Source organism: Engystomops pustulosus, chromosome 11 (assembly GCF_040894005.1).
Source record: "Engystomops pustulosus chromosome 11, aEngPut4.maternal, whole genome shotgun sequence".
Taxonomy (NCBI): Eukaryota; Metazoa; Chordata; class Amphibia; order Anura; family Leptodactylidae; genus Engystomops; species Engystomops pustulosus.
This window is the reverse complement of record NC_092421.1, coordinates 6,594,450-6,607,242: the sequence shown is the minus strand read 5'-3', so window position 1 is coordinate 6,607,242 and position 12,793 is coordinate 6,594,450. Positions and strand designations below refer to the sequence as shown.

Genomic DNA, 12,793 nt, shown 5'->3' with positions numbered 1-12,793 from the left:
GACTATGGCTGATGCCACCAAACCCCCCTCCCCAGACCAGACTATGGCTGATGCCACCAAACCCCCCCTTCCCCAGACCAGACTATGGCTAATGCCACCAAACCCCCTTCCCCAGACCAGACAATGGCTGATGCCACCAAACCCCCCTTCCCCAGACCAGACAATGGCTGATGCCACCAAACCCCCCCTTCCCTAGACCAGACTGTGGCTGATGCCACCAAACCCCCCCCCTCCCCAGACCAGACTATGGCTGATGCCGCCAAACCCCCCCTTCCCCAGACCAGACTATGGCTGATGCCACCAAACCCCCTCCTTCCCCAGACCAGACTATGGCTGATGCCACCAAACCCCCCTCCCCAGACCAGACTTTGGCTGATGCCACCAAACACCCCCTTCCCCAGACCAGACTGTGGCTGATGCCACCAAACCCCCCTCCCCAGACCAGACTATGGCTGATGCCACCAAACCCCCCCTTCCCCAGACCAGACTATGGCTGATGCCACCAAACCCCCCCTTCCCCAGACCAGACAATGGCTGATGCCACCAAACCCCCCTTCCCCAGACCAGACAATGGCTGATGCCACCAAACCCCCCCTTCCCTAGACCAGACTGTGGCTGATGCCACCAAACCCCCCCTCCCCAGACCAGACTATGGCTGATGCCGCCAAACCCCCCCTTCCCCAGACCAGACTATGGCTGATGCCACCAAACCCCCTCCTTCCCCAGACCAGACTATGGCTGATGCCACCAAACCCCCCTCCCCAGACCAGACTTTGGCTGATGCCACCAAACACCCCCTTCCCCAGACCAGACTGTGGCTGATGCCACCAACCCCCCCCCTTCCCTAGACCAGACTATGGCTGATGCTGCCAAGCCGCAAGACCAATGGGCGCACAACGCGGGATCCCCCTGCAGGGGCAGTGCTCAGTATGAGTGCTGTGTTCCTCGGCTGCTGTAACAGGGGACTAATGATATCAGACTCATCACCGTATATGATGGCTCTGTGTGGACGTGTGCACATTGCCATCAGGAGTGCTCCACCAGAACGAAGCTCTGCAAGGTCATGTGACCAGAGCATCAACAGCCAATGGTGAATGTGTCTGTACAGTCACGTGACCTTCAAGCCTGGGTCCAGGGCTGTAGCAAGCCACTGCAGCTCCGTGGCCAGGTTCACGGGAGAGAGCAGAAACTCCGCCAGAGAGGTTTTTTAAAGAGTAAAACTGCCTGTACAAGCGTCAAAGCGATCTCTGCTGCATTGTATATAAGCATATAGAGCCCCACTCATTATATATTCCAGGGACACTCCCGAATGTGCATAGGATAACATCAAGTCTACATCATAAGTGACCCTGTAGGTCATCCCTGGCAGAGGGCACAGCTGCAGGGGCTCCTCCACCTCCAGGTTGGGCACATGTGAGGAGGGTCACCCACAGAGGAAGAAGCTCTGCCAGGATTACATCAGCCACAACAAGGGCAGGTAGAGCCTGGCACATGAGGAGGGCATCAGTGCACCTGTGGCCTGTCTGCAGCTCTGGCTGTATATAGAGAAGAGGGGCAGCTGGTCAGCCTGACATCAGTGAGGGAGGGACAAGCTGTACAGGAGCACAAAGATGGAGGCAGCCTGCAGCTCAGACACCTCACATGTTGTTTTTTTAAATGCATCTAAACCAAAGCCCAACCCCTGTGACTACCCCAGGATTTTGTCAGGATGCAAGAGTAAGTTATAACACACAATTATATTGTAATGCAAATGCTTAGAAAAGGCAGAGAGGCAGATGTGCACTGCAGGTGTCAGGGGCTTTTACAGTCTTTAGTGAAAATTATGTCCCTGGTGACAGGTTCCCTTTAAGCACATGTCAAGAATCGGTGATTCATTCTTTAAAACTGGCAAAGCTCCTTTAATATTTTATTACTATCAGCTAAAAAGTTATAGATAATGAGGGCTGCCGGGATTTCCGCTGCTCTATTAAATTACATTGATTGATGCAAAGTTCCGTTCAGATGAATGGGAAAGTCAGGAACATTTCTGCTACAAAAGCTGCAGCGTGTGAATTCACTCTATAAGGCAATGGCTTATGACTGCTCAGCCATACATTACTCTATCACCATATAGAGCAGGGGTGGCGGACCTATGGCATCCGGGCCATCGCCCCAGCACACCAGACAGGACTCAAAACCTCCTCCTGCCATGCCTGGCCACCCAGGATGTGCTGTGATCAGGGTTATTTTAACGCTATACATCCTTAGGGTGATGCCACACATGGCGTTTTGAACCCATATTTATGCACTCTTTTAAGAAAACACATGCGTTTTTGGAAAACGTATCCGTTTTTTAACGGACTGCTTAAAAACGGACCCAAAACAGGTTCAAAACGCCATGTGTGGCATCACCCTTTGGTTGATGTCAGACGTGGAGCTTTGTTTGCGCTTGCAAACGCAAACAAGGCCGCGCCCACCGGGGCGGGCCGCAGCCCGATCGCATCGGCGTTTGCAAAAGCCTGCGATCGGGAACAAGCCGCCGGTGTTTTGCATTAAATTAACGCAAAACACCGGCCGCTCATTCCCGATCGCAGGCGTTTCCATAGAAACGCCGATGCGATCGGGCCGCGGCCCACCCCGGTGGGCGCGGCTTTGTAAGCGCAGACAAAGCGCCACGTCTGACATCACCCTTAGCTGCCTGGGACTACAGGAGGAGCCGGGAGGTGCAGACAAGGCTGCGTTATTATTGGGGCTCCTGCTCTGGGCCCTGCAATTCTTCCTGTTCAGGGGCCCCTGGAACGAAGCTACAATGATAAATCTGAATTTCTCCTCTTTAAACTGTATTGGTGTCCTCAGGATGCTGATACAATTAAAAGCTGTGACACAACAGGTAGCAACAACATGTTACTGCTTTGCATTTTAAAAAGTGGGATGGGTTGTAGTTTGGGCAACTCTGTCTCTAAAAGGTTCCCCATCGCTGATATAGAACATCTACAATGTGCGCTTCTGTAAATAACATGGATATAAAACAAGAGAAAACTTTGGATCAAATTCTTAATAAGTCTATCCCCATGACATACTAGTAACAGCCCTGCTGCTGCTCTGAGTCACACCTGTCATGTAGGAGGCTTCACCAAAAAGTTATTTTGCTAATATCCACCGACACAACAGTCCCAATACACCCCAAAGCCCGCGCACAGAGAAAGTCGCACAACAGATTATCCAGCACTGAGCGATAAATTACCGAGATAAATCAATTCACGGCAGCCGGAAGTGAAGATCCTTCTAAGCCGCTTGACACATCATCTAGGATCGCGTGCCTCAACCAAGATGGCGGACAAGACCCCCAAAGCGACAGGGCTGTCCCTGTCAGTGCCTGTTTATAAAGAAGACAATGCATTAGATTATGACAGAAGTGTTGCATCAGGAGCCACCATAAAGATAAAGAGTTGAATGGAGTATTATTTTCACCATGATATTTAGCGACCTGCTCGTGAGGGTAACCAAGTCACTTCAGCAGCCGGAGCAGGCAGTGATGAGGGCAGCCAGCGGAGCCCTAGAACAGGTTGCTTGGTGACAGTGGCCGGGAGCGGCGTGGAGTAGTGGGCGTGGTCTTATACTGGAACTGAGAAGTGACCTAAGGTGAGTGCCAGGCCGGGGGAGGGGCGAGCGCCAGGCCGGGGGAGGGGCGAGCGCCAGGCCGGGGGAGGGGCGAGCGCCAGGCCGGGGGAGGGGCGAGCGCCAGGCCGGGGGAGGGGCGAGCGCCAGGCCGGGGGAGGGGCGAGCGCGGCAAGGACGGAGAGAAGCCCCGGAGGCACAGGAGGAAGTGTGCAGGGACGGTACTGCCGGCAGCCGCACTGTTACCGCGCTCAGCTGGATCTTACTATCTATTTACACGCAGCAGACAACATGAAGGTGGCGGCAGACGAGCCTCAGCCCAAGAAGCAGAAGCTGGAGGAGCAGCCTCTGAGGTAATCCTGCTGTGTGCATGCTGGCCAGGCGGCACATGTGTCCTGCTGTGTGCATGCTGGCCAGGCGGCACATGTGTCCTGCTGTGTGCATGCTGGCCAGGCGGCACATGTGTCCTGCTGTGTGCACATGGGTCCTGCTGTGTGCACATGGGTCCTGCTGTGTGCACATGGGTCCTGCTGTGTGCACATGGGTCCTGCTGTGTGCACATGGGTCCTGCTGTGTGCACATGGGTCCTGCTGTGTGCACATGGGTCCTGCTGTGTGCACATGGGTCCTGCTGTGTGCACATGGGTCCTGCTGTGTGCACATGGGTCCTGCTGTGTGCACATGGGTCCTGCTGTGTGCACATGGGTCCTGCTGTGTGCACATGGGTCCTGCTGTGTGCACATGGGTCCTGCTGTGTGCACATGGGTCCTGCTGTGTGCACATGGGTCCTGCTGTGTGCACATGGGTCCTGCTGTGTGCACATGGGTCCTGCTGTGTGCACATGGGTCCTGCTGTGTGCACATGGGTCCTGCTGTGTGCACATGGGTCCTGCTGTGTGCACATGGGTCCTGCTGTGTGCACATGGGTCCTGCTGTGTGCACATGGGTCCTGCTGTGTGCACATGGGTCCTGCTGTGTGCACATGGGTCCTGCTGTGTGCACATGGGTCCTGCTGTGTGCACATGGGTCCTGCTGTGTGCACATGGGTCCTGCTGTGTGCACATGGGTCCTGCTGTGTGCACATGGGTCCTGCTGTGTGCACATGGGTCCTGCTGTGTGCACATGGGTCCTGCTGTGTGCACATGGGTCCTGCTGTGTGCACATGGGTCCTGCTGTGTGCACATGGGTCCTGCTGTGTGCACATGGGTCCTGCTGTGTGCACATGGGTCCTGCTGTGTGCACATGGGTCCTGCTGTGTGCACATGGGTCCTGCTGTGTGCACATGGGTCCTGCTGTGTGCACATGGGTCCTGCTGTGTGCACATGGGTCCTGCTGTGTGCACATGGGTCCTGCTGTGTGCACATGGGTCCTGCTGTGTGCACATGGGTCCTGCTGTGTGCACATGGGTCCTGCTGTGTGCACATGGGTCCTGCTGTGTGCACATGGGTCCTGCTGTGTGCACATGGGTCCTGCTGTGTGCACATGGGTCCTGCTGTGTGCACATGGGTCCTGCTGTGTGCACATGGGTCCTGCTGTGTGCACATGGGTCCTGCTGTGTGCACATGGGTCCTGCTGTGTGCACATGGGTCCTGCTGTGTGCACATGGGTCCTGCTGTGTGCACATGGGTCCTGCTGTGTGCACATGGGTCCTGCTGTGTGCACATGGGTCCTGCTGTGTGCACATGGGTCCTGCTGTGTGCACATGGGTCCTGCTGTGTGCACATGGGTCCTGCTGTGTGCACATGGGTCCTGCTGTGTGCACATGGGTCCTGCTGTGGGCACATGGGTCCTGCTGTGTGCACATGGGTCCTGCTGTGGGCACATGGGTCCTGCTGTGGGCACATGGGTCCTGCTGTGGGCACATGGGTCCTGCTGTGGGCACATGGGTCCTGCTGTGTGCATGCTGGCCAGGCGGCACATGGGTCCTGCTGTGGGCACATGGGTCCTGCTGTGGGCACATGGGTCCTGCTGTGGGCACATGGGTCCTGCTGTGGGCACATGGGTCCTGCTGTGGGCACATGGGTCCTGCTGTGGGCACATGGGTCCTGCTGTGGGCACATGGGTCCTGCTGTGGGCACATGGGTCCTGCTGTGGGCATGCTGGCCAGGCGGCACATGGGTCCTGCTGTGGGCACATCAGCCTGTATCGTAGCCTCCTGTATTCCCAAGACTTAAAGGGAACCTGTCAGCAGGGAACTCATTTTCACTAAAGACAGGTTGCAGAAGCCCATTACACCTGTAAATCTGCCTCTCTGCCTTTTCTAAGCATTTGTATAACAAAATAATTGTGTGTTATAACTTACTCTTGCATCCTGACAAAATCCTGGGGTAGTCCCAGGGGTTGGGCTTTGGTTTGCAGGGATTTCAAAAAACAACATGTGAGGTGTCTGAGCTGCAGGCTGCCTCCATCTTTGTGCTCCTGTACAGCTTGTCCCTCCCCCACTGATGTCAGGCTGACCAGGCTGTGACCTCTGAGAAGGAGCAAGAGGGAGGAGCTGTACAGGAGCACAAAGGTGGGGGCTAAGCTCTGAGGAGTGAGTAACAGACAAGTCCCATGTTGTTTTTTGAATGCATCCAAACCAAAGCCCAACCCCTGTGACTACCCCAGGATTCTATCAGGATGCAAGAGTAAGTTATAACACACAATTATATTGTTATACAAATGCTTAGAAAAGGCAGATTTGCAGGTGTCATGGGCTTCTGCAACCTGTCTTTAGTGAAAATGAGGTTCTCTGTAAAGGAAACCTACCACTTGATCCGGGCCGAAATAACCTCCTCACACCCCCCTCTGCGCTCTGTACCACTGATCGCCAGGACATATTTTGTTTAGGGACAAAAACTGATCGTTTAGGCAAAAAAAGTATTTTATAATCTATAGAAACGTGGCTTCAGCGCTTCACTTACGTCACCGTGGTGATTCCGTGCTGCACGCCCCATCCTTGTTGTGTTCCTCCTCCTTGGACCGAGAGCCTGTGACAATGTGTCACAACTGGCTGCGCAAGATTCACTGCCTGCACATGCGCAAGATGGGGCGTGCATAATTAAGTGTCGGAGGTGCACGGAATCACCACGGTGACCTAAGTGAAGCGCCGAGGCCACATTTCTATAGATTATAAAATGCTTTTTTTGCCTAAACTATCGTTTTTTTTTTTTTTGTCCTTAAACTAAATATGTCCTGGGATCGGTGGTACAGAGCCCCCTCTGGTGGTGTGAGGAGGACATTTCGGCCGGGATCCAGTGGTAGGTTCCCTTTAAAGGGGTTGTCCCGCTATACCCCTGATACGTTTCTGGTTGCAGGGGGGCCCTCTGGTAATGTAACCGGGTATGGGCGTAGCTAGTCACTTTAACGAAATATTCCAAAAAGTGACCGGAACATCTGATCATGTCATTATTTTATCATGTGCATTAACTATTCCATTCGGAAGGGTTGTAAGCAATCGCTGGGACTGTAAGCAATCGCTGGGACTAGGGTCCCAAGTGCTTTCATCACTTCTATGGCCTTTTTGGGGGGGGGGTAGTTCTGATGCATGGAAATCTGGTTACCTGTACTCTACACACATGGGGTGCTCAGGGACCCCGGTTCTTATGATCACTGTGTCCCAGAGGTGAGACCCTCCGTGATCTGGTGCGTCTGCCCTACTCTGTGGAGTATGACTATAGATTGTGCAGCAGCCCCTTAAAAGACAATTTCTCCTCCGTACGGAGGCGGTGCACATGTGGACGTTACTTGTTGTATGGGACCGCAGTGAGCCGCAGAAGGGAAAGAGCACCCGGCAGCTGCCAATTTTATCTGATAGAACTAGATTTTAGTTTCCCCATTGGCCCCTTTGTAGGCTATAAAATTTAGTGGGGTAATGTGTGGGCATGAGATGCATTTTCCACTGATACCATTTTGGGGTTGATATGTCATATTGTTGAAAACACATTAAAGGGAACCTGTCAGCAGGGACCTCATTTTCACTAAAGACAGGGTTGCAGAAGCCCCTGACACCTGCAGAGCACATCTGCGCCTCTTCCTTTTCTAAGCATTTGCATTACAGTATAATTGTGAGTGATAACTTGCCTTGCCCCCTGACAGAATCCTCTGTGTAGAATCCAAAATTGGTGTTTTTTTTAAGCATGTGGCTTCAGTACGTTTAAAAAGTGTGCGTTTTTGACCATTTTTCCCAATGATCTTAATAGATAAACAGGTTCTAAGCAGCCGAACGGATGGTAAACGGTCAAAAACGGATGCGTTTTAAAAACAAACTGAAAACACATGCTCTAAAACGGACCAAAAACGCCACGTGTGGTGCTTTGAATCCGTTTTTAGGCCGTTTTCAAGCAGTGCATTAAACCCCTGCGCTTTTTGAGATTTGGCAAATTGTGGCAGAAAACGGACAAAAATGGTCAAAACGTGTGCGTTTTTTAACGGACTGCTTAAAAACGGGTTGCAAAACGCCACGTGTGCCACTGCCCTTAGGGTTGGGCTTTGGTTTGGATGCATTGCAAAAAAAAAACATGTGACGTGTCTGTGCTGCTCACTCCTCAGCTCTCAGCCCCCACCTTTGTGCTCCTGTAACACACTTGTATTTAGTCATCATGGACGTGGTGATATTATATATATATATATATATATATATATATATATATATATATATATATATATATGCTCACTAGACTACCCTCCCATGGGACATGCCCTTCAGGGGTCGTAGAATGACCCTATATGGGACCTATGACTGTTTTCATGCGTGGAGAACCAGAAGTTGAATTTTTATTGCTGTCAGTGGAAATGTCCACTTACACACTGACCATCCCGAAATTCCCATTGGAATAACTGGGCAGCCACACAAATTCTCCACGTGGCAGCAGCAGGAAAGTTATCCCACAGTTTTGGAGTCAAGCAAATTGTATTTTTCTGAATATACTACCCTATAATGTATATAAGAATGGATTGGGGGAAGGTGGCACAGCATCAGGAGACTAAGGTTTGGGGATTCTTTCCATTACGGTGGAGTTGTAGTTCCTTATTGCTGTAGTATGTGAGAGTTACTTTCACCCTCCTACTATCTGAAATGTCTTTTTTTTATGGGCGACCCACCTATAGTAGTTGGGGCCTTGCTACTCACCTGGAGAGGGAATAGTAGATCAATCTCTTCTACGTGCAGGAGGCTAGGGTGCATTTGGAACAAAATCAATGAGGTGAAGTGGTGATGAGCTCTTGTTTTATTATAATCTTTTTATTTGTATATTGATTTATTTCATTTTGCGCTTGTTTTATTTTACATGTAGCTTCCTGACTAGCGGCATTTATAACCTGAGCAACAGGGGAGACATGCGTGGAAAAAATAAGGAAAGTTAGATGTTTATAATGGAGGAGAGCGCCACCGGAAACAGTGTAGTGGGCGTTGAAAGGCGTGACAAGGGGGATGGATCCGGACTTGAGTCACATGACATTAGAGAGGAGGGAACATGAAAAGACCGAAGTAAGAGAAATATAAAAGTGAACAAAATTTTAATAAACGAACATTAGATCGTTTCTATAATTCGACCCTTTAGGAAAGCGGTCGTCCAGCATCATGATCCAGAAGGATTCTCGCATATGAAGTTTTTTTTATGCGGTCGCCTCCCCGCTTAGAAGCTATTGTTTGTTCAATGGCAATTACTGACATGGATGTCATAGAGTCATTGCGGAAATCTCGGAAGTGCTTGGAGACTCCGGATATATTTCGAGTGCTGGATGTGTTTTGTGGGTTAGATCCGGTCACATGTTCCGCAATCCGAGTTTTGAGCTTTCTAGTAATGCAACCTATGTACTGCATTTTGCATTGTGTGCATGAAACCATATAGACCCTATGTGTTGATTCACAATTGAGATGTCTATAAATCTGGTAGGTATGAGCAGTAACATAGGAAGAAAAAGTGGAGGTTTTGTGTAAATATTTACAGAGGTTGCGTCTAATTTTGCCACAACAATCGCTGCCCCTGAAATTTAAAGGGAACCTTCCACCACGGATCTACCTATAAAGGTAGATCGGGTGGTAGGTGAATCAATGGGACGTGAGGATAGCCCTTTTAAGGGCTAATCCTCACGTCCCCACACTTTTTTGTTAACTTTTATTAGACATATATTCAAATTTACTTATGCGGCTACTGGGGAGTGGAGTAGCCGCATCTGAGGTTACACGAGGCGGCTACTCCACGCCCCGGTAGCCTCTTTTTCCCTCCTACTCACCCATCTTCGGCGCGCAGCTACGCGTCGCTGCGCGCCCTCGTCCGGCGATCCTGCCGTCTGCACATGCGCAGAAGAGCAGGCCCACGCCTGTTTTGGAGCAGTGACCGCGCAGGCGCGGGCCTGCTCTTCTGCGCATGCAGCTACGCGGACGAGGGCGCGGAGCTACGCGCCGAAGATGGGTGACTAGGAGAGGAAAAGAGGCTACCGGGGCGTAACCTCAGATGCGGCTACTCCACTCCCCAGTAGCCGCATAAGTAAATTTGACTATATGTCTAATAAAAGTTAACAAAAAAGTGTGGGGACGTCAGGATTAGCCCTTAAAAGGGCTATCCTCACGTCCCATTGATCCACCTACCACCCGATCTACCTTTTATAGGTAGATTTGTGGTGGTAGGTTCCCTTTTAACCAGGTGTTAATGTGTTGATTATAGGTGAAATAATTAGGGGACAGTATGTTGCCCAATGTAGGTGCCCTAGTTGACACACATCGGATACCCTTATTTAGGAGCTTATCCATTGTGGTATCCTGATAGAGAATAGGTAAGTATTTTTTTACGATGGTAGTTATAGCGGCATACTGCATGCTGAATTGTGTGGGAAAACACGGGCAAGTCATTAGTTTTAATTTTGGGGGTGGCTTCAGATATAGTGAGAGCGATCTCTACTATCAGCAATATTGCGTGCTCGGTGGCATAGCTTGCGATTGTAACCTCCTTTTCCGTAGGCGATTAGTAATGATGTTGCATTCCATATTGTATGCATCAGAGGTGGAGGATGCTCTTTTTGCTCTGATGAAAGCGCCAACGGGTAAGTTTTTTTATAGAGTGTAGGGGATGACCGCTATCAGCTTTAAAACATGTATTACCCGATGTGGGTTTACGATAGAGTCTAGTGTTAATGGTAGAATTAAGGCCGTCTCCAGTAAGAAGAATGTCAAGAAAGGGAATGCTATTCCACTGATGGTCAAATGTAAATTTCAAGTTACAGGCAGTCCCCAGGTTACATACAAGATGGGGTCCGGAGGTTTGTTCTTAAGTTGAATTTGTATGTAAGTCGAAACTGTATATTTTATAATTGTAGATCAAGACAAAATAATTTTTGGCCCCAGTGACAATTGGAGTTTAAACATTTTTTGCTGTAATTGGACCAAGGATTATCAATAAAGCTTCATTACAGACACCTTACAGCTGATCATTGCAGTCTGGGGCTATAGTAAAGCATTCAGAAAGCTCCACCAGAAGTCAGAGGGGTCTGTCTGTAACTATGGGTTGTCTGTAAGTCGGGTGTCCCCTGTAAAAGTATTACAATAGTCATGCAAATATCTAAAGTTGACCATTGAAGAAACCAGATGATTACGGAGCTTGTGGAATTGTCACTCTGCTAAATTTTATAACCATTTTCCCACGTTAGCCTGTGGCAGTGGTCCCTAACTTTTATTTGCCCAGAGACCTGCTGTGGGCATACATTTTTTTTTTTCCAGGGACCAGTGAGCGGCATGGATGATGTCATTGTCTCTTAGCCAAAAATGTATGTTTGCATGCGCCACCATTACTCCGTGTGGCCAGCTTATATGGTCCAATTTCCTGAAAATGCTCCTCCCCACTTAGGGAGCAAGCCTCCCCTCCCTCCACTGTCCCCTTTCCTGAAGCTGCCTTCTCTCCAATGTCTCCCCTCTCCTGTAGCATTCCCCCGTACCAATGTCCCCCTCTCCTGTAGCATTCCCCCGTACCAATGTCTCCCTCTCCTGTAGCATTCCCCCGTACCAATGTCCTCCTCTGCTGTAGCATTCCCCCGTACCAATGTCCCCTCTCCTATAGCATTCCCCGTACCAATGTCCCCCTCTCCTGTAGCATTCCCCGTACCAATGTCCCCCTCTCCTGTAGCATTCCCCGTACCAATGTCCCCCTCTCCTGTAGCATTCCCCGTACCAATGTCCCCCTCTCCTGTAGCATTCCCCGTACCAATGTCCCCCTCTCCTGTAGCATTCCCCCGTTCCAATGTCCCCCTCTGCTGTAGCATTCCCCCGTACCAATGTCCCCTCTCCTATAGCATTCCCCGTACCAATGTCCCCCTCTCCTGTAGCATTCCCCCGTTCCAATGTCTCCCCTCTCCTGTAGCATTCCCCCGTACCAATGTCTCCCCTCTCCTGTAGCATTCCCCCGTACCAATGTCTCCCCTCTCCTGTAGCATTCCCCCGTTCCAATGTCTCCCCTCTCCTGTAGCATTCCCCCGTACCAATGTCTCCCCTCTCCTGCAGCATTCCCCCGTACCAATGTCTCCCCTCTCCTGCAGCATTCCCCCGTACCAATGTCCCCCTCTCCTGTAGCATTCCCCCGTACCAATGTCTCCCCTCTCCTGCAGCATTCCCCCGTACCAATGTCCCCCCTCTACTGCAGCATTCCCCCGTACCAATGTCTCCCCTCTCCTGCAGCATTCCCCCGTACCAATGTCCCCCCTCTCCTGCAGCATTCCCCCGTACCAATGTCTCCCCTCTCCTGCAGCATTCCCCCGTACCAATGTCCCCCTCTCCTGTAGCATTCCCCCGTACCAATGTCTCCCCTCTCCTGTAGCATTCCCCCGTACCAATGTCTCCCCTCTCCTGTAGCATGCCTTCCCCCGTACCAATGTCTCCCCTCTCCTGTAGCATTCCCCCGTACCAATGTCTCCCTCTCCTGTAGCATGCCTTCCCCCGTACCAATGTCTCCCCTCTCCTGTAGCATTCCCCCGTACCAATGTCCCCCTCTCCTGCAGCATTCCCCCGTACCAATGTCTCCCCTCTCCTGTAGCATTCCCCCGTACCAATGTCTCCCCTCTCCTGTAGCATGCCTTCCCCCGTACCAATGTCTCCCCTCTCCTGTAGCATTCCCCCATACCAATGTCTCCCTCTCCTGTAGCATGCCTTCCCCCGTACCAATGTCTCCCCTCTCCTGTAGCATTCCCCCGTACCAATGTCCCCCTCTGCTGTAGCATTCCCCCGTACCA

The 12,793-nt window shown here is 51.2% G+C and overlaps 2 protein-coding genes across 5 annotated transcripts in view; one reads left to right on the top strand and one right to left on the bottom strand.

Moving 5' to 3' along the window:
- The window catches only part of AP3M1 (adaptor related protein complex 3 subunit mu 1), a 36,779-nt gene extending 33,431 nt beyond the window's left edge, over positions 1-3,348 (bottom strand). For 3 of the 4 annotated variants that reach the window (XM_072129621.1, XM_072129623.1, XM_072129624.1), the window contains exon 1: positions 3,224-3,348. The gene's annotated coding sequence lies outside the window, so the exon portion shown is untranslated. Of the gene's footprint in view, positions 1-3,092; positions 3,196-3,223 lie in introns of those variants that run through there. The other variant, XM_072129622.1, reaches the window with a different exon arrangement.
- Positions 3,349-3,742: 394 nt separating this feature from the next.
- The window catches only part of ADK (adenosine kinase), a 134,116-nt gene continuing 125,065 nt past the window's right edge, over positions 3,743-12,793 (top strand). Inside the window, exon 1 of the mRNA XM_072131237.1 lies at positions 3,743-3,950. Coding sequence (XP_071987338.1) covers positions 3,889-3,950 — 62 coding nt within the window. The 5' untranslated portion in view covers positions 3,743-3,888. The remainder of the gene's footprint in view (positions 3,951-12,793) is intronic.